This window comes from Arvicanthis niloticus, chromosome 12, assembly GCF_011762505.2.
Source record: "Arvicanthis niloticus isolate mArvNil1 chromosome 12, mArvNil1.pat.X, whole genome shotgun sequence".
Classification (NCBI taxonomy): Eukaryota; Metazoa; Chordata; class Mammalia; order Rodentia; family Muridae; genus Arvicanthis; species Arvicanthis niloticus.
The window spans coordinates 1,935,514-1,956,766 of record NC_047669.1 but is presented as its reverse complement, the minus strand read 5'-3'; the positions used below and the strand labels follow the sequence as shown (position 1 = coordinate 1,956,766).

At 38.2% G+C, this 21,253-nt stretch overlaps 2 protein-coding genes across 28 annotated transcripts in view; one reads left to right on the top strand and one right to left on the bottom strand.

The window, feature by feature from the left end:
• Dnm1l (dynamin 1 like) overlaps window positions 1-13,656 on the top strand; it is a 52,725-nt gene extending 39,069 nt beyond the window's left edge. For 10 of the 26 annotated variants that reach the window (XM_034515327.1, XM_076942506.1, XM_034515323.2 and 7 more), the window contains 11 exons: window positions 2,011-2,131; window positions 2,322-2,477; window positions 2,686-2,775; window positions 4,440-4,532; window positions 6,354-6,410; window positions 7,020-7,097; window positions 7,382-7,414; window positions 9,101-9,277; window positions 9,435-9,544; window positions 11,411-11,570; window positions 11,789-13,656. In XM_034515327.1, coding sequence (XP_034371218.1) covers window positions 2,011-2,131; window positions 2,322-2,477; window positions 2,686-2,775; window positions 4,440-4,532; window positions 6,354-6,410; window positions 7,020-7,097; window positions 7,382-7,414; window positions 9,101-9,277; window positions 9,435-9,544; window positions 11,411-11,570; window positions 11,789-11,845 — 1,132 coding nt within the window. In that variant the 3' untranslated portion in view covers window positions 11,846-13,656. The remainder of the gene's footprint in view (window positions 1-2,010; window positions 2,132-2,321; window positions 2,478-2,685; window positions 2,776-4,439; window positions 4,533-6,353; window positions 6,411-7,019; window positions 7,098-7,381; window positions 7,415-9,100; window positions 9,278-9,434; window positions 9,545-11,410; window positions 11,571-11,788) is intronic. The other 16 variants (XM_034515328.1, XM_034515326.2, XM_034515337.1 and 13 more) reach the window with 3 other exon arrangements.
• Yars2 (tyrosyl-tRNA synthetase 2) overlaps window positions 1-20,830 on the bottom strand; it is a 34,791-nt gene extending 13,961 nt beyond the window's left edge. Inside the window, exons 1-5 of one of the 2 annotated variants that reach the window (XM_034515339.1) lie at window positions 20,033-20,830; window positions 19,235-19,402; window positions 17,665-17,820; window positions 16,694-16,864; window positions 14,634-14,923 (exon numbers count right to left, since the gene is read on the bottom strand). In XM_034515339.1, the coding sequence (XP_034371230.1) occupies window positions 14,764-14,923; window positions 16,694-16,864; window positions 17,665-17,820; window positions 19,235-19,402; window positions 20,033-20,796 (1,419 nt within the window). In that variant the 5' untranslated portion in view covers window positions 20,797-20,830 and the 3' untranslated portion in view covers window positions 14,634-14,763. Of the gene's footprint in view, window positions 1-14,633; window positions 14,924-16,693; window positions 16,865-17,664; window positions 17,821-19,234; window positions 19,403-20,032 lie in introns of those variants that run through there. The other variant, XM_076942519.1, reaches the window with a different exon arrangement.
• Between the last annotated feature and the right edge of the window lie 423 nt (window positions 20,831-21,253).

Below are 21,253 nucleotides of genomic sequence, written 5' to 3'. Positions count from 1 at the left end.
TTTATTTAAGAGACCCCCTTTAAGTCTACTAGAAAATACAACCCATTAAACACCATAAATGTACATAGTACAAAATCAACATAAAAATCCTTAATATATATCAACAATGTACTCTACAAGAAAGAAATTAGAAAAAATACCCTATTCAAGTAACTCAAAAAAATTAAATATTCATCAAAAAAGAACTTGAGGACACTAAAAGGGAAAATCTTGCTCCTGGATTGACAAAATGACTGCTTTGAAAATTTCCATGAAACCAAAATTAATTTACAGATTTAATGGAATATCTATCCAAATTTGATGTCATATTTGATGGATTTGTAAATACAAGAATTTTTATGGACCCACAAAAGGCCACTTGCCAACCTCAAATTATACTGTAGAGCTATAGTGATAAAGACAGTCTGGTACTGGCATAAAAATCTGACAGATAGACCAACAGAATAGAATAGAGGACCCAGAATTAAAATGAGAACACTTTGCCTGCTTAATTTTTGACAATGGCAAAAACATTCATTTGAAAAAAGCCTGTTCAACAAGTAGTGCTGGCAAAACTGGATGTCCACAAGCAGAATGAATCTGGATGCTTTCACCTTATACAAAAAATAAATTCAAAGTGGAGCAAAGACCACTGAAACTTCTAGAGGAAAACATAAAGAGTCCCTTGAAGAAATTGGGGTAGGCAAGAACATTCTGAGTAGAACACCAAAACCCAGGACATACTTCCAATTATCAACATATGAGGACTATATGAAAATAAAAAGTTTCTGTACAAGCAAAAGAAACTGTTAGCAGAGCAAACAGCCCATAGAATAGGAGAAACAGAACAAACAAACAAAAAAATGTTACTAGACTTCAGAAAAGATGCTAATACCAGAATTTATAATGAATTGCAACAATTAAATACCAAGGAAATAAAATCCTAATCAACAAATGGGCAAATAAATGGAATACTTTTTTTTTTTTTTTTTTTTTTTTTTTTTTTTTTTTTTTTTTTTTTGGTTTTTCGAGACAGGGTTTCTCTGTGTAGCTCTGGCTGTCCTGGAACTCACTCTGTAGACCAGGCTGGCCTCAAATTCAGAAATCCTACTGCCTCTGCCTCCCAAGTGCTGGGATTAAAGGCGTGTGCCACCACCGCCCGGCAAATGGAATACTTTTAACAAAACCACACAGGTGGCCAATAATTATTTTTAAAAATGTTCATAATTTTGAGATACTACCTTACCCCAGTCAGAATGGTCTTCCTCAAATCAATAAATTTGACAGAATGTTAGAGAGGACTCCTTATTCACTGTTCATGGGAGGTGCAAATTAATACATCCATTGTGAAAATGAGCTTCTATGTTTTTTTTGTTTGTTTGTTTTGGGTTTTTTTTTTTTTTGTTTTTTTTTTCGAGACAGGGTTTCTCTGTATAGCCTTGGCTGTCCTGGAACTCACTCTGTAGACCAGGCTGGCCTCGAACTCAGAAATCCTCCTGCCTCTGCCTCCCAAGTGCTGGGATTAAAGGCGCGCGCCACCACTGCCAGGCGAGCTTGTATGTTTTTCAAAAAATTAAAAATAATACTGCCATATGACCCAGCTCCTTCATCTGGAGCGTATACCCAGAGAACTTCATGACCTACCAGAAAGATAACTGTTTCTATGTTTATTGTTGCTTCATTCACTAAAGAGTTGGAATCAGCCTACTTATCTATCTACAGATGGATGATAATTTATAAACGTGTGTGTGTGTGTGTGTGTGTGTGTGTGTGTGTGTAGTAGATACTACTTAGCTCTAAAGGAAAAAAACCACAAAATTTGAAAGAAATTTGACAGATTTACAACGTACTTCGAGTGTATATATTAAGAGAGAAACCCTTATTATTGGTGGGGATGTAAATTAATACAGCCATTGAGTTTTGATAAGGCTTTGTCAGAAAATGAAAGAGCCTTAAAGCTTAAAAAAAGAAGTAACTTGTAGCTTGTTTTCTCTATAGTAATGCATATTTATATAATTCATTGCTTTTCAGATGCGGTGGTGCTAGGATTTGTTATATTTTCCATGAGACTTTTGGGCGAACCTTAGAATCTGTTGATCCACTCGGTGGCCTTAACACTATCGACATCCTGACCGCCATTAGAAATGCTACTGTGAGTCACAGCAGAGGCTGAAGCTTCACTTGATTAAGCATAGTTTAAGTTGATAAACAGTTTATTTTGTTCTCATACTTGAAATATTTTTTAAGAAAAAGAACAAAAATGGGATTCTTTTTGTAATCCTTTGGAAGACCTGAAATTGTTCATAGCTATAATAAGAAGAAGCTAAGTTTTGTGTTTTCAGGGCCCCCGTCCTGCTTTATTTGTGCCTGAAGTTTCATTTGAGTTACTGGTCAAACGTCAGATTAAGCGTCTAGAAGAGCCCAGCCTCCGGTGTGTGGAACTGGTCCATGAGGAGATGCAGAGGATCATTCAGCATTGTAGCAATTATAGCACACAGGTACTGGACGCAGAACAAAGCTCAGCAGATAGTCCTGTTTTCATAGAATGGGAGGAAATGAGCTAAAAGTAAAATCATTTGCTTCTTTACCTAAGACCAATTTGAAATGGCATTCTTAAATGTAAGGTCCAAATCTAATTCAGTACTTCAGTGATGATTTAATTTTCAATTAGACAGACTAACATTTTTACTTCTTTATTACACACAGGAATTGTTACGGTTCCCTAAACTTCATGATGCCATAGTTGAAGTAGTGACTTGTCTTCTTCGTAAAAGGTTGCCCGTGACAAATGAAATGGTGAGCTATTGTTTTGTTTGAATTGCCATTAGTTCTCATGAGGATACAATATTGATGACTTTCTTGAGTAGCTGCTTCTGTTCTGTGCTGCCATTGATTTTTGTGGGAAATTGTTTCTGTCTCTGGTCTCAGTAACCAGACCTTTACAGCAAGCTTTTTTTTTTTTTTTCTGAAGCTTATCAGGGTAATTTGGCCTCTTCCACATTTTGCTTGCTCTATATCCTAATGATAGCAGTTAGTTATTATAAGTGAGCTGTAGCTATCCACTCCCATCCACATAAAAATGCTGAAATTGAAATTACTCTTTATGCCCCCAAGTGGATAGCAGTTTTTTGTTTTTCTTCTGGCCACGAAAAATGCATTTGAGCCTCACTTGAAGTTCATTAATAGTATCCTTGGAAGTCTTGGTGAGTGACTCCTGAGTGGTCACTTTTGTAGCAGGAATTACTGTTAGGAGTCAGAAGTCTAAGCCTGATCTCACCCTCTACCCAGCAGCATCACAGAATCACTGGAACTTGATGTCAACAGCTCTGCAGCATTAAGTGGTGTTCTGAAACTTGACACAGTACAGGGCAGTCATGGGAGCCTTGGTTCCTCTTGTATGACCTCTATATTTTTACATGTACCTTGTTATTTAATTTGGATTTAACTTGACCAACAAACAGCTACTGGGCTAACAAGTAGCTCACAATTGTGTTCATGTGGTACTTGATAAGTAATACTTTGATAGTTTTTCTTTTGTTCAGAGTTGGCAGTAGAAGGAGTCAGTTTTGGAGAAAAGCTGTGACCAGAAACATTTAAAGACTAGAAGATAGAAACACATTAAGGGTGCCCATGGTCCTGTAAACAATTCCTTACCTTCACCAGTATGTCTGTAAACAGCCCTAATGAAACTCAGGGGGTCAGGTCATTAAAGACCTGAGAGAAGTGGGGCTGCTAGCTGGGAAGAGAATGGGTCAGCAAGGGGAGGGGAAGAGAGACAAAAAGGGCAATTAATGATTAAAACGTGTGAAAACATCACAAGTGAAACCACTTATGGATAACTAATATGCATTAATTGTTTTAAAGATATTTAAGTTGATTCTCTGTAAGCTTTAGGAATTGTGTAGAAGACTGAAAACACAAGTCTTCATGTTTCCTTTTGAATGCTGTCCCATTAGACTTTTAGTCCATTAATTTTATCTGTATGTTTCATGGTTAAGGCTAAGTTATAACTAACTACCTCAGGCTTAAATGTTTATTATTAGAGTAAAATTAGCATTTTTACTTATGCCTACTTATGAACTATTTATTTTAAAATTGAACATAAACTTTGACACTGTAATGTCTGATCTGAAGTTTGAATAACAAAGTTACTTATTGAAGGCTTGGAACTTAAAATTCCATCAGGTAAATATTTTTTCCCAGTAATAGAAAATTACTTTAAAGCTATCTTAATGTCATGTTTTCTTTCTTAGAAGTGCAATTGTAAGTCTGGAAGGTAAATAATTTAAGAGTTATCATTTGGCATAAAGTGTTACTTGAAGTATAGTCATCAAGTGTATGAAAATGTTTCTTATACTTGCAATATTGTCTGTATAATAAGTTTTTCATATTTAGACTTCTCAAGGTTAGGTTAGACTGGCATATTTTTTTATATTAGCCTTATTTTGTTTGTTTTGTAGGTACATAACTTAGTGGCAATCGAGCTAGCATATATCAACACAAAACACCCTGACTTTGCTGATGCCTGTGGGCTAATGAACAATAACATAGAGGTAAGTAGGATGTAGCACTCGCTGTTCTTTCAGAGGACCTGGGTTCAATTCCCAGCACCCATGTGGCAGCTCACAACCATCTGTAACTCCAGGTCCAGCGGATCTGACATCTTCTTCAGGCCTCCATACACACCAGCATGCATGTGGTACACAGATGTACACGCAGGCAAGATGCCCATATACATAAAGTAAAAATATTTTGAAAAGTAGGCGCATACTTCCTTGGTTCTTGTAACATTGAAACCAACTTCAGTGGACTATTTTGGTTAGAACAGTTTTGTTTTAACTAACAGGGTCATGGGCTGGAGAGATGGCTCAGTGGTTAAGAGCACTGACTGCTCTTCCAGAGGTCCTGAGTTCAATAACCAGCAACCACATGGTGGCTCACAACCATCTGTAATGTGGTTCGATGCACTCTTCTAGTGTCTGTCTGAAGACAACTGCAGTGTCCTCATATAAATAAAAATAAATAAATAAATCGTAAAAAACCTAACAGGGTCATGTCTGACATGTGTGTTAGGGTTTTATAGAACCCTAACTGTAGAACCTCTGTAGAACTTACAGAATGAATATTAAAATCTGTATGTTCTATCATGTTAATTTTTTTCTATCTTTAACTTTTTACCTAAAAGCTTTGTGATTTTTTTAAATTCTCTCATATATTACATCTCAACCACAGTTTCTCCTCCCAGTTTCCTTCCCCACTTCCCCTCTCTCCCAGGTCCACCCTCCTTCACTCTCCTTTAGAAAAGAGGAACATAAACCAGACAGTAAGAATAGGCACACACCACCACATCGAGGCTGGATGAGGCGACCCAGCGGGATGAAAAGGGTCCCATAAGTAGGCAGAAGGACCCTGTAGGAGCCTGACTTAGGTCCTCTGCGTGTTCATTATGACCGAGTAGCTTGATCTTCTTGTGGGACTCCTAACAGTGGGAGTGGGGGCTGTCTCTTATCATGTCATTTTATCACTTGATAACCCAGGAAAATGTGAATAGTTGACATTTTTGCTTTAAAAGTTCTATAAGAGGTCATTTTTGAAACTTTGTTAACTTACAGATCTTTGCAAGCTTGAGAGTGTTCATGAAATGTTTTCATTTGAGGAGCAATTTTGATATATGCTATTCTACCACCTCAGGTTTAAATTTTCCAAATGCTGTAAGAGGCTTATCACCCTTATCTATATTCTTCTATATCTACTTGTTATGGTGCCCAGATACTGCAGGTGATTAGTACATGATGACATTAATCTAACATGATGTCTATAGTTTTGTAACCATTTGGTAATATAGCAACAAGTAATTTATCAGTATGTTAAATAGGTTACAGAACAGTCTCTCAGTTATCAATACCATTACCAGAAGACAATATTCTTTAAAAGCCTTTTTTCAAATAGACATTTAAATTATGGGGGTTTTGTTTTTGTAGTCTGAGTGACACTTAAGGTTTTCTGAAGTGTATACTTCAGATTCTTTGTGGTATGCCGAAAGCCTATGTTCCATGTTGATGTGGAAACAATTTAAGTCAGTGTTTAACTTCCTGAGGAAGAGAAGTTTCTCTACTTACTACCCTTCATTTGGGAGTCCCTGGTAAAGGGAACCATTGTTACTGATGCTGTATTATATCCCTTAGCAGATGTGTTTGGGCAGAAAACAAACACAGGGAAGCATTAGGTTTCAAATTTATTTGTTTTAAAATATAATCAATTGTGGTATAAGTCCCAAAAGTAATATGATAAATGTGTAAGTTACTCCATACTTTGTAACTAAGATGGACATCTCAACATTCTGATAATCAGAAAAGCTTGGTACTATTTTATAGGAACAAAGAAGAAACAGGCTAGCAAGAGAACTACCTTCAGCTGTATCACGAGACAAGGTAAATAAATAAAAATGCTTTCATAGTAATATTCCCTACACCCAAAGGTCAGCCTCAGCTGGGTGTATTTTTCTGTGAGAAGTATTTTTTTCCTGTCTGTAATACTTTAAGAAGTGTACATAAGTTTTTAAAAGCTTTGAATAATTTAAAAAGAAAGGTGGCTTTTAAGTGTCAAGGTTTCTTTTTTAAGATTCGTATTTGGTCAGCAATGACTTTGTCATAAGGGCGTTTGAATGACAAAGGGAAGACAACTATAAATGTCATAGATTCTAATTTTTGGCAGTAACTTTCAACAGTTGTTAAACCTCTTGCCTTGTTCCTTGTCAAAAAAGATAAGAAGTGACCTTGCACCCACATCTCCCCCCACCTCCAAAAAAAGCAGCAGCAGTCACTGTTGGATTTGGGTTTTCTTGTTCATCCACAGAAAAGCTTAACAGTGGCAGTGGTGTAGGAGATAAAGCAGAACACACATACACAGCTCCATGGTTACTTCTGGTTTTACATTACTTTACTAATTCATTATAGAGAGGAATTTTGTCTATAAAATGTTTCCAAATGCATTTTTGGCATCCTTGATTTTTTTTTTCCCCCCTGCATTTTTGCCTTTAGTCTTCTAAAGTTCCAAGTGCTTTGGCACCTGCCTCCCAGGAGCCCTCCCCTGCTGCTTCTGCTGAGGCTGATGGCAAGGTCTGTTCTGATTCCTAATCTAAGCCTGCATGCCTAGTTTGGAGACGGTACACTGAATAAAACAATATTGATATGGGATACTGTGTTAGACTGTTAGCCTAATCCAAATTTTAAAATTGTATAACAAAGTATATATCAAAGTATCGTTGACATGCTTGCTTGCTATATAGAAGATATATGCAGAAAAATAATTATAAAAGAAAGTTATCTACTTTAAAATTTTCAAGCCATTGCTATTTAAATCTTGCTTGTTAAATTGCATGTTTTAACATATCTTTTAACAGTTAATTCAGGACAACAGAAGAGAAACTAAAAATGTGAGTCTCTTGCTTCAGATGGAAATGTTGGTGCCTTTGGTTCTTACTAAAACACTCAAGTCCATCAAGAACCTGTTTGTACAGCGCCCTCCATTTTTTGTTGTCTGTGTTATGGTCTTAATGTTCCTTTTATCTAACCCTTGTAAGGTGGCATTAGTCGACGTTTAGCGCTGTCTTAACTACTGACAATAGCCTCTCCTACTGCTGTTACTTTCAAGATTAGCTTTCAGTGTCCTCTTTTCGTAAAGACTTCAGAGATGGAGCTGGGCTTGGTGGCACATGCTTTAAATTCCAGTTCCTGTGAGGAAGAGGCAGGTGGAGTTCTGAGTTTGAGGCCAGCCTTGTCTACAGAGTGAGTGCCATGACATCCAGAGCTACGTAAAAAAAATTCTCTGTATCCAAAAAAAAGAAATTGAGAGATGGAGATGGTGCTGTGGGACGTCTCCTCTGTAACAGGCCTCACCGCTCCAGTGCTGCTGTTTTCATCAGTGTCTGCGGGAACTCTAACATAGAGTTTCACATGTGCTTCCAAAGCTTAAGCAAATTCAAAACATGGAAATTGAGAGTTTAAGGCTTGTCAATTCTTGGTAATAGTTTTCACAGAAAACCATGTGTAGGCTATGCAGACCTATTTCTTCCATCACTTACTTTCTAGGTTTGAGTTTCCTACCCTCCCATCTTTACAGACATCTCCATCTTTCAGCTGTGGTCTCCAGAGAGCCATACAAATCACTGCATACATTTTATTTCATTCATGGCTCACTTTCCTTATGACTTGATTTATCATATTTCGTGTGTATTTAATAAACACTAAAAATGTGATTATCAGTAACATCTATATACAGGCATCGCTTACTTTTACTTTTTTTTTTGACATTTTGACAGATTTTTCAAATTTGAATGATTTCCCAAACTGTCGTTTTTCTTAAGAGTACCATAGCACTCTTCGATTACATTTACATGTTTCAATCTTCTGGTACATTTACAAGATCTTAAAGAGGATCTAAAACCATCTCTTAAACGTTGATGTGTTTTGGTTTTCCCACTATAGTTTGTAGGTAGTTTTTTCTCTTAAAAGTCAAGACCACATAAAATAAGGTTGTAAGGGTAGCAGTGGACTCTCTCTCCATGTCTTTCTCAGGAGTTCAGACTATGAGGGAGTTTGTGTTGTGCTTATGTTACATTGCACATTTTAGGTAGCTTAGTAATGTGATAGTTAAGTCTGTGGATTTTATTAAAGAAGTCTACTTTTACTTTTGACTATCAAGGATAGTAAACTAGTTTTAGAAACATGTAGAGCTCACAGAACTGTAAGCTCAAAGTTCAGTGGTTAAGTGTTTAAAATTACTTTATGAGTAAGGGCAAATTCTGTTTCTTGTGTGTGCATTTAATTTAGTGTTTGAGGAATGATGAAAAATATAAAGATATAAAGATATAAATTTTTGGAAAGTAAAAATAAATAAAAAGTAATTAAATAGTACCTGAATAAGCTATTGGCTTACAGACAGCTTCAAACAGAATCTTTCAGGTTTCTAGTGACAAATGCTACTATTATTTCTGACTTCATTATCCGTTTGAATAAATTCCAGATAGGTGCTACCTGTATGTTCTAGATTGCCATCAAAGAAAATGAACTTCATTTGTTGTTAAATATACAGAATATAGGTTTGGAACATGTGTTTTCAGGTCACATCTGCAGGTGGTGGGATTGGAGATGGTAGTCAGGAACCAACAACAGGCAGCTGGAGAGGAATGCTGAAAACTTCAAAAGCTGAAGAATTACTTGCTGAAGAAAAATCAAAACCCATCCCAATTATGCCAGCAAGTCCCCAAAAAGGCCATGCTGTCAATTTGCTAGATGTGGTAAGCCACCATACTTCTGTTTAAATCTACAAATGAATCAAGTTAGTAGTAGACATTCTCTAAACAGAAGAAATTGAAGTCACCAAAGTTTTAACTTTTAAATATTAAATGTTGCCATTTCAAAATAGCATAGAAGTAATATTTTTCCCTCTTTTAGCCAGTTCCAGTTGCCCGAAAACTGTCTGCCAGAGAACAACGAGATTGTGAGGTTATTGAAAGACTCATCAAATCATATTTTCTAATTGTCAGAAAGAATATTCAAGACAGGTTAGTATTATTTAATATGTAAATACTACTGGATGAGTTCATGATTTTAAAAAAAAAATCATACATTAAAATTTTTAGATTACCTTTGATTCTAAATATTAATGTTAACTGTGATAGCAAGACTTTGTCTGTTGACATGGAATGACTAGAATATTATGTATCAGCTGAAAAAAAACTAGCAGTAAAAGGATGCAGGAATAGTAATATGTCTGCAATCACAGGTTAGGAAGATTGAGCCTCAGGCAGAATGATCACAAATATACATACTCTCATTCCACTTATCTCAAAACAAAATCAAAAATAGAAAAAGGTAGCAATGTGGTTCCTATTTAGAATGGTATAGTTTAGTGCTTGGGATGCCTGGACTCAGTGCTCTGAAGAACATTATGTTCTAGTAGTCTACATGGTTACAAAGCACACCCTTAGTCAGTTATAACTTTCTATTTGCCTTGCCTCTAGGTGCCATGCCTATGAATTAACCTATCAGACATTTCATGTTCGTAGGAACACAATAATATGTGACCTTTTGTCTAGGTCCTTCATTTGTGAGTGTCCCTCCCCTTTTTAAGAAAGACTGGAGAAATCTTTTGATCATTTTCATGTTCCCTCCCGGAACTCTTCCTAGATCTCTGCCCTTTCTCACCCAAATTTGTGTTCTTTCCTTCCCCAGTCAAGGCCAATTTGTGCTGCTTGATATTCCTGGGTGTGTGTCTACTAGAGCTTGGCTAAGCCCTCCCAGCAACTGAGAACTCCTCTGCTGGCGATGAGACTTTGTATCCTACACCCCCTCTACTCATGCTGAATTGTGGCCTGGTTTAGGCTTGTACCAGTCTTATGCATGCTGTCACAACGGCTGCATTCATATTTGCAGCTACACTACTGTGTCCAAAAATGTTTCCTTGTCATCCACCACCTCTTCTGCAATGGCTCTTGATCCTTGGGAGGAGACAGAGGAGCTCCACTTAGGGCAGAACATTGTGCAGTGTCTTATTCTCTGCATCTTAGCCACTGTGGATCTCTATGTTAATTACCATCTATAACCAACAACTCCTCAAATGAGGGCTGAGAGACGTATAATCTATGGCTATAATAATAGGTCATTAGGAATTGGTTTAATGCTGTGTCCATTAAGTATAATAATAGTGGTAGGTTCTCTTCTGGGGTCTCTTTGATCTGTCTAGCCATAGCTGCTTGGCCCAGTTAATGGTCCCAGGTATGGGATTTATCTTGTAGTTCAGGCCTTAAATCTCGGCTGCTTGTCAGTGTGTTTTAAAGCTTGTGCATACTATAACATGGATCCTTTTCACAATTGACTTCCTTTCTATAATTGACTACAATACTATATTATATACCACTCATCACTCTGAATATTTTATCATTTCAGTTTAGACTATTAAGAATAACGGTCCTTGTTGTGTTTATATATGGGATAATAAGTGAGATGAATGAAGCTAAAATATCAAGGATTGTGACTTTGCTTAATGCTTCATTAAATGAACACTTGGAGAGTATCTATTTTACTAAGTATATTAAATATTCAGTGTGCTTATTTAACTTCATTACTTTACAAAGCCATACTCTAGTTACTAAAGTCTAAATCAATGGTTCTTAACTTTCTTGGGACACAGTTCTTTATGTTGGGGTAACACAAACCATAAAATTATTTTGTTGCTACTTATTAACTGTAATGTTGCTAGTTATGAATAGCAATGTAAATATTTAATATACAGTATATCTGATATGCAGCCCCTGTGACTCATTTGATTTCCAAAGGTGTCGCAATCCACAGGTTGAGAACCACTAATCTAAATTTGTGAAAATAGAATTGTTACCACCAAAAGTTCATGATTTGACCTTGCTTTGCAGTGTCCCAAAGGCAGTAATGCATTTTTTGGTTAATCATGTGAAAGATACTCTTCAGAGTGAATTAGTTGGGCAGCTGTATAAGTCATCCTTATTAGATGACCTTCTGACTGAATCTGAGGACATGGCACAGCGAAGAAAAGAAGCAGCCGATATGCTGAAGGTAACTGTAAAATTGTTCTCAGTTTTTCTCCTGGGATGTACACATACACATGTAAGGTATTGAAGTTACATTCTGATCTTGTACCCCTCACACACTAGTGTTTGATTAGATTAAAATTTCTGAATATTGCTTTTTTTTAAGCATTGAAAAAAATGGAGAAATTTCTTTTAAAAATCCAGATTAACATTCTAACTTCAGCTTTTAATTTTTTAATTCAGGCATTACAAGGAGCCAGTCAAATTATTGCTGAAATCCGAGAGACTCATCTTTGGTGAACAGAACTGTTTGATATCCACACTTTGCTGACTTGAACCTGCTAGCTACTGCCTACCTGAGTAGAAGTTTATTTATGAACTTTTGTGTATTGCAGTGTATGAATTTGCTTATGTGAAGACTGGCTATAAGCTGAAAAGTATATTATTCACTACAAAAGAAATCACATGTTTAATTGACATTTTTCAAGTTTCCTATGATGTATATCAAGTCTGTTTCCGTCAAACTTACAAGAACAGTTGATGTTCTAGTTGTACAAAGCAGTTTGCCTGTGCATATGATGACCCACGTAACCTTATTTTAGTCTTAAAGTTGCAGCTGTAGTCCTCAAAAAGGAAGCTCCAGGACATTTCCTGACTATAATGCATGCACTATTTATATAGACTGACCTGGCTTTAAAGGATGGAGCCTGGCAAGTCCTCACATAATCAATGTATCCACCTATCCTTCATTTTTATAGTCTTAAAAAACAAACAAAACTCTGTAACTTTTCAGTTTTAAAAAATATATAAGATCTGAAAGACTCGTAAAGATGTAGGAACAGACTGTGTAATTAATGGCTCCTGAGTCTACACTGAACTGTGTTAGAAATTAAAATATACTTTGATTCAAAATAAGCCTGAAGATATGAATTGACTTTCTGCATTAAAAACAACTATTGGGAACTTTCTTAATAACAATGGCTAGTCCTGTTAGTCTCTAAAAGATCCAATGATAACCTAAATTTCCCTTATTTACAAATACAGCAGTTACAATCCAGATACACCCTTAAAGTGGGACACTTAACATTGGACTCCAAGACTCACAGTTAAGTGGGACCTAAAATTCCAGTCTGTATCCACTGGTAATAGCTACTCTAGTTCCATGCCAACATGGACCTTTGTTAAAGAAAAATACCTGGACATACACATATACCTAAAAGCTTATGGACTACTAAACTGTATTCAAGGGTTGAGGGTGATGTTTACAACCTATTCTGTGAAAACTGCCTGTGCAATTCATGTTGTAACCCAAGTGTTAAAAAATTTTCTGACCTAGCTGGGTGGTGGTGGTGGTGGTGGTGGTGCACGCCTTTAATCCCATCAGTTGGGAGGCAGAGGCAGGTGGATCTCTGTGAGTTCAAGGCCAGCCTGGTCTACAGAGTTGAGTTCCAAGACGACCAGAATTACACAGAGAAACCCTATCTTGCACCCTCCTCCCCCAAAATTTAAACCTAAATAGAAATCTTCGATGTATCTAGTTGTCTCTGACCAAATGATACATTCATGTTATAAATATTAAAATTCTTTTCAGGTTATAGTCACACATCTTATGAAATAATATTAGCAAGGAAAACAGAACATGTTATCTTTAGCTTATGATGCCCACTGAGCAATCTCAAAAACATAAAGGCAGTCTGATACAGTGAGTACACACTGCCTAAATGTGTGAGCATACTTAAAATATCCTGTTATCCAACTATTAGGTATTCATGATTTATTTTTTAAGAGAGATAACCACCACTGTAGCCTTTTGAATTTGTAAGGAGAAAGAAATGTACCTTTATCCAACATTTCAGACAGATTTTAAATGGAAGATGTTAGTTAGCTTTAAAAACGTGCTATGATAATGTACTTGTTAGCACTACACACTTTGTACAAAAAAAATCCAAGCAAGAAATGTAGGGAAAGGGGAAGCTTCCTTTGTGTGCTTTTACACTGAGTTGTGTTCTGAAACATAGAGATAATTTCTGGTATATTTATAAGACCACTGTATGTTCTATGTAAATAAAAATTCTGGTGTGAAATGGCATTAAAGTTTGCCAGCAAGTGAATTCTTCCTGACTTGCTTCTAAAAAAAAAGTTTAAATAGCTGCATCTTTACAATATCTGAGTCTACTTTATGATGTAACAATTTAAGTTGTACTGCCCCAAAAGTTTTATGCCATATTTCCTATTAGATAATCACCACCAAGGCCTTGTTATATCTCCATGTCTACAGATGAGGACAGAAACTTCTTCCAAGGATGAGCACTCAGAATGTGAGCATTACGCTTTTCTGCAAGACATCCAGAAGCTGTTTATCATCAGCAGTTTGTGTTTCACCCCATGTACATTAGGGTGGTGCGATCTTGATTTTTACAGAAACCATTTTGGAGAATTAACTTGACTCGTGTATATAAACCTGAACTAGTTTGACCTTAAAACTTCCTATTATCTTTGCTGTTCTTAATGACTGCATACTTTTGGTTTCTTAAAATATCTGCCCGGAACCCATTGACAAAAATGGGCAATTATGCCAGGCAGTGGTGGCGCACGTCTTTAATCCCAGCGCTTGGGAGGCAGAGGTAGGCGGATTTCTGAGTTCGAGGCCAGCCGGGACTACACAGAGAAACCCTATCTCAAAAAACCAAAAAAGAAGAAGAAAAAAAAAAACAACAACAACAAAAGGCAATTATGAGTAAATGAATTATTGAAACAGACAAGGAAATGGAGAACTAATCTATAAATGAAGTCTGGTACTGACTGGTGTTTTGTTTGAGGAAAAACTATTTTGTACTACAGTTTCTATTGGGAACTACTGCCACATCTAACTCCTTTTTAAGAATTCTGTTTGCTTCTTAGCAACAAATTTTTCACATCTCAACAGACACTAGAAGCTTGGCTAGTTTGTGGAGCTATGTAACACTACTGCAGTCAGTTCAGTGCTCTGCACTTTACCTACTGTGTAACTTTATACAGTAGCCATTCCACTGCAGCACTTCTTCAACCCAAGGAGCAAGAAGGATTGTTCTTGCATAAAGAAATGAACTATAATTAAATAACACTTTATTTTGAAATGCACATAAGCATTTACATTGTGAGGGGCCTTGAACATACTGCACTCTTGGGTTTCTGGAGACCTCCACATTTTGATGATGGACAAATGTGGACAGAACCTTTCACAGCTGAAGCCATTTTATAATGTAGAAATTCCGTTTTCCTATTTTAAGTAAGGAGAGTCCATTCTTGAGAATATGCTGTCCAATTACTAAAACACCTTCAGGATTTGTTACCTGCCTGTGATTTATACTGACTCCGCCTTCTGTTATCATCCGGTACCTGAAAACAGAAACGTTTATAACTAGGCGCACTCAGTCAATCTCGCCTGACCTGACCTCTACCCTTAACTTGAGGTGAGGTGTCTGTGCTCATCTGAACTTAGACTGCAGCTCAGGTGGCGCTTTAAAGTTGCGATCTTCCTGTTCAACTTCCCAAGTACCTGAGATTACACCACCGGGCTCAAATATATAAGCTTTTGACACATTTACCTCATTATGGTTTTTAATGGAGATTCACTTTCAGAATTTATCTATTCTTATGAAGAAAAACTCCCAGAAAAATTCCAAAAACCAAAAAAGAATAATTTTGCTTTTAAAGTATGCTACCCATAGATAAAGGTAATATCCCAACTTGAATCTTTAGAAATGATAAGAAACTGGAAAATACTGAGACTATGAATTAGTACTGTTTAAAATAAAAACAAAATTCTTTCTTAATCAGCTGATTTCATAAATGGGAAATCAGTAGCTAGTTTAATAAGTATATACTAAAAGTAGGTTTAACTGAATTTTACATCCAATTTATTCAATAAAGTGCTTACTGTGTGCTAAACAAATATTAGTATTAAAGAGAGAGAAGGACAATGCTGACATAGCAGTTTTTCTAACATGGTGCTGTGCTGTGAGGACTAAATGAAGGACTGGGCACACTGACTGGGTCAGAAGTTCTGGGAACTTCCTTGACAGATAAGGTGTTAAGACACTGGATGACAGCAGGAATGTTGAAAGTGGCATGTGTTACTAAACAGTTAAGCAGATCAGTGAACACAGCTTTATAAAATCAAGCCAACAACAAAATTGTATTTACAAGTGTATTTCTTCTAGGCAGGATGTTTCCAGGCTGAATATTATACAGGCCAACCCTATCTATGGTATGAAAAATGCAGCATTACTTCTGACTCTGGCTAATTTGGGTGATTTAAGTAGAGGTAAAATTTAGTTATCAGCAAAGTTCGTAAGAAAATGCATAAAACTAGATGATATACAGAGAATTTGACTCCAGGGTTAAATTTGGCACATTTTAGGTAAACCAATATATTGGGAATAAATAAATAAGGTTGAGTGGCAAGTCATGAATAGGGAGACATGGTATTTGCCGACAAACACAATTTGAATCTCACTGGAGAGGCAAACATTCCAAAACAAATGAAAGAAAGCTGCTGTAGCAAATGTTACTCATGTAATAACCACGGGCAAGTGACAGGAACTTTATGTACAGAGTCCAATAGATGAGGCACTTGGGTTTTCTGGTTATTGCTTTTCCTTCTACCTGTTGCTCTTTAGTTATAAATGGACATTACATTCCATATTGCTTCTTATCGAGCAAACATATTGCCTAATATGGTAGAACTATAAGGAATTGCAATATGCCATTTACTTCTACAAAAGAAAATGTAATTCTCTAGAATAGTCTCTAGTTTATAAATTTTATAAAGTTCTATTTCTATTTTCATTTCTTTTCGGTAATTAAATTTTAAAATAGATTCTATCCTCCAAAACCCTGAGGCTACAGGCTGAGTATGAGGGACGAATCTTTTCACTTCTCTAAACAAATCCCTGAGCTGACTGATCCCAGTGAAACTCTGAAGGAGCCCTTCAGGGAGGTCAAGGTATTTTCTACTGTATGAACTCCCGGTTTTGCTTTATTGTTCTGCTTAACCTAACTTCTGCAAGGAATGAGTTACATTAAAGCACTATCAGAAAAACACCCTGGAAACATGCTGTGAAATGCAGCATCTTGTGAATTAAGAATCACAAAGTAAAACCTTACCCTCGGGGACCATCAGGAATGGCATTTGCTCTACGGCATGTGTCTATGACACTCGTTCCAGGGTCAAGAACTAATTCAGAAAATGAAGCTTCTTTAAACAGTTCTTTTAACTCTTGGTCAGACATGACCTCCAGAGCCTCTATGCTGCTGTGGTAAAGGGCTTGTGTACACCTGAAAAACAAAGCTACATTAGAGACTGTTTCACCTCCAACTCTACACACACCACCAAATCACTATAGAGTGCCCACTGTGTTCCACAGCATAATGTTTCTACAGCAAATCTATTCTGTGTAATTCACTAACTTAAAGACTTATCCAGTAAAGACAACGTAAAAATACTTAAATACAGTACAGGTTAGTAATCCATAAGAAACTTTTTTTTTTTTAAGATTTATTTATTTTATGTATATGAGTACACTGTCACTGTCTTCAGACACACCAGAAGAAGGCATCAGATCCCATTATAGATGGTTGTGAGCCACCATGTGGTTGCTGGGAAGTGAACTCAGGATCTCTGGAAGAGCAGTGAGTGCTCTTAACCACCGAGCCATCTCTCCAGCCCCATGAGAAACTTTTAAAACATCATCTCCAACTTTTCTTGTCTCTCTACTAACTTTCATTAAGTATTAACTTTGAGAGAAGTTAATGCTGAGAGGCATTCCTTAGTTGCCTGTTGAGGGGTAGGGCCTCATGAGACTTCTTACTTGACATACATAACATACATACATACATACATACATACATACATACATATATATATACATGCATGTTTAAGCAGTCATACCACAGTATTGTAGGTAAATCATTTCCTATCATTTCCAGGACAATTTTACAGCCAATATATCCCAGTCCTCTGGCTCTTATACTCTTTCCCCCCTTCTTCCAAGATGTTCTCTGAGCCTTATGTGTAGTTGTCTTGTAGATAAATCAAGCTAGAACTATTAACTAGACCATAACTTTCTAACGCCAACCTTTTAGCAGAGTCCAGGCCTTCTTGTCCGTGAACAAGCTTTGTTACTTCTGCAGCAAGCCGTTTTTGAGCAACTCGCTTTTCTGGTTCTTTGAAATGTAGCTGCATGATCTGATCAATCTCTGGGAGGGGAAGGAAAGTGAAAAGCTTCAGGTACCTGCAGGACAAGAGATGAAACATTCCATGTGCGTCTACTAGCTTGTCTTGGGAAGAAAAATCCTGAATTCACTTTTGAATTTATTAATGAAAAACTAACTGTAGAACGTACTTAAGCGGTACACTAAGACACACAACCCCAATGGACATATTTCTCAATACTTACTTTCCATTTTCCTTAAGTAACAAAATGGTGCAGAAATGTATGCCTCCTAAGCATACTTTGACATTTTTGTTTGATGTATATCCTTAAAACTTGACATGAGGGGGCTGGAGAGCTGGCTCAACAGTTAAGAGCACTGACTGCTCTTCCAGAGGTCCTGTGTTCAATTCCCAGCAACCACATGGTGACTCACAAAACATCTGTAATGGGATGTAATGCCACCTTCTGCTGTTGTCTGAAACATATCGTGTACTCATATAAATAAAATAAATCTTAAAAAAAAAAAACAGTATTCCATATGTTAACTTTTGCAAAATGCTACGAAGAAAAAGCACATATCACAAAGCTTAGTGAACCATAGTGAAGCAAACACTTATGAAGTCATCCTCTTAAGAAGTACAAGATTATGAGTAAGATAATGCAAATTGCATTTTTATCTCTAACTTACTTTGGCACACCAGCATATTCAGACCTACGTCACAAGCACAGCTTTCAAAGCTACTAATACTCTGTGATTTACTCTACTGTGGCCATTGTGTCTACTTTTGAACATATGCTAACCACGCCACAAATACCTTCATATTTTTCTTAGTATACACATGCATGAATTTCTGTTAGGCAGTAGAGGTTATCTTAGACCATAGTTTATGCACAAATTTAGTTTAGTAAGGATTGGCAACTATTATTTCAAAGATCTCTTAAGTTTACTCTCAAATCACTCTGGAATAGTTGGTACTGTCATTGGTGGTGCAACAGGAGACAGACTAACACATCTGACTGAGAAGTCCTCTTCCCCCTTTGAAATCTGCATTCAGGTAAAGCTGGATCCTTGATTATACAACAGAAGACTTGAGGACCAGCAAGAACAAAACAAACTTAAAGATTAAGGTACAGTGCACAATTTAGACTCACATGAATAGGCATCTTCACAACAGCTACCTACATACAGGATTCTGTCACTAAGATACACGCCTCAAAAGATGTAAGAGGTAGAACACTGCATTCTTTTTTTCTCCAGATCTGGGATGTAGCTCAATGGTTAAGCACCTACCTAATAGTCGTTCAGCCCTGAGTTCAACTCTAGTATTGTAAAAATAAACAAAATTATGACAGTTAAAGACAATATCCTGTGACACAATAATTTACACCTTAAACAGAATCAATGGAAAACAACTAAAAAGAAAAAGATTCACTAGCTAAAACTGAATCATAACTGCATATTAATTTTTTCAGCTGCCTATTAAAAGCTTACCTCTCTACAGAATCATCTTGCTGTCTGACAAAGAACTGATAAAGTTCAAACGGTGAGGTTTTCTCTCTGTTTAGCCAAACCGCGTTGCCTGCAGACTTCCCCAGCTTTGCTCCAGTTGTATTTGTGATTAGAGGTACAGTGATTCCGAACACATCTTCTCCAGTCAACCTACACATACATTCACGGTATTCCGTTAAGCACAATTACTTCCACCAAGCACAGTACAGATTTAAATATGGTTACTTAACCTTTCTCAGTCTGGACTCTGGTCCTCAAGAACTATACAAACACGCACCTTACATTTACATGTGTCATGCTTAAGTGCAATTGTAGGAATGCTGACCAAGTCAACAGGAAGTGATTCTTGAAAGATAAGATAGAAAAATGAGAAAAGTGGGCGAAGGGGCACCAGTAGGGTACATTTAGGAGGTGGCTGTTAATATTTTTAAATGAGTTTTGTCGTGTAACACACGAGCCGGCCCTGTACTCTATGTTCCTCAAGAAAACGCTGTGAAAATCTTCATGGGGGCAAATGGCTAAATTAAAGCGCACCGCTCTCAACAGAAGTCCAATTCTTTTCAGGATAAATAACAATTTCTCAAGTTAGAAACCAAAGGTGGCTTACGGAAAACAGACACAATCCAAATCCTGAATACTGGTCTGCTTCCAGCAACTCTACGGTTTGTCCATAATTGAGGCCTTCTAACTCGCAAGAGCAGTAGCTCACAATCTTCCTAACGAGTAACACATTGTGTATTGGTCCCTGGGTTTCTGCGGGCTCTAATAATCCCAGCTTACTTGTGGATGAACTCGTAGCCAGACATGATGTTGCCCAACTGATCTGATCCACCCAGCTGGACCCGGCATCCATAGTGCCGGAAAAGGTAGTAGAAGTCATAGGCCTGGAGCACCTGGTAGAAGAACTCGGCCAAGCTCATGCCCTCGGGGCTCTTGAGACGGGACTGCACGCTCAGTCGGCTCAGCAGCGTGCCCATGCGGAAGTGGCCGCCCACCGTGGCCAGAAAATCCACCAGGTGCTGCTTCTGGAACCAGGCCGCGTTGTCGAGCACCGTGAAAGTGCCCCAGGGCCGCCCGTCCGCGAAGAGGCGCGCGTGGTTGGCCGCCACGGTCTCGAGGCCGCGCTGCAGGGCGCGCGCGTTGGCCCGCACGCACTCCGCGCTCAGCGCCTCGCGCCCCTTGGTCCGGCCGCTGGGGTCTCCCAGGAGAGCCGTGGAGCCGCCCACGAGCGCGATCACGTTGTGGCCGGCTCGCTGGAAGTGGAATAGACCCAACAGCGTTAGCAGGTGCCCCACGTGGAGCGAATCGCCCGTGGGATCGAAACCGCAGTACACCGTCTGCGGCGACGAGCCCGCCCTGCGGCGGTCAAAGAGTTCGGGGAGCTCTGTCTTCGTGCCGCTCTCCGGGAAGAACTCCTTGAACAGCCCGCGGGCCCTCGGTGCCACCAGCATTCCCCGCGCGCCCGGGCGCACCGCACGCGGCCCTGGTGGCCAGACCCTCGAGTGCGGAACGCGGTACAGGAGTCTCAGGATGGGCGCCGCCATCTTGCGGTACGCGCAAGGCACGCCGGACCTCTGTCGCCCCGCGACCGCGGGCCCTCGGTGTCTCTCTACGCATGCTCGGGCGGGGCGGGCGCCCTGTAGAGGAAGCTTGGGTGCTGTGTGCTATCTTGGAATGGGGACCGAGTGAGTTCCGTCTTGCGGTCCCCGTTGTTACTCTGCAGTTTCATTCCGGTTTTCTCAGTGAGGATGTCTCACTGCTGTGGTGAAAGCACTTGGCGGTACAGTAAGCGCTCTACAAATGTTTACTGTCATTTAAATCATCATGCAAAAAGCTTGTGATGCACAAGTCCCTAAGTGTTGGACCTGTAGAAAGAATTCGGACCGCTGTGGAGATGAAATTTCTTTGTATCAGTTTCCCTAGTTAATGAGAGCCTCAGCACAGTACAGGTACACACACACACACACACACACACACACACACACACACACACACGTGTTT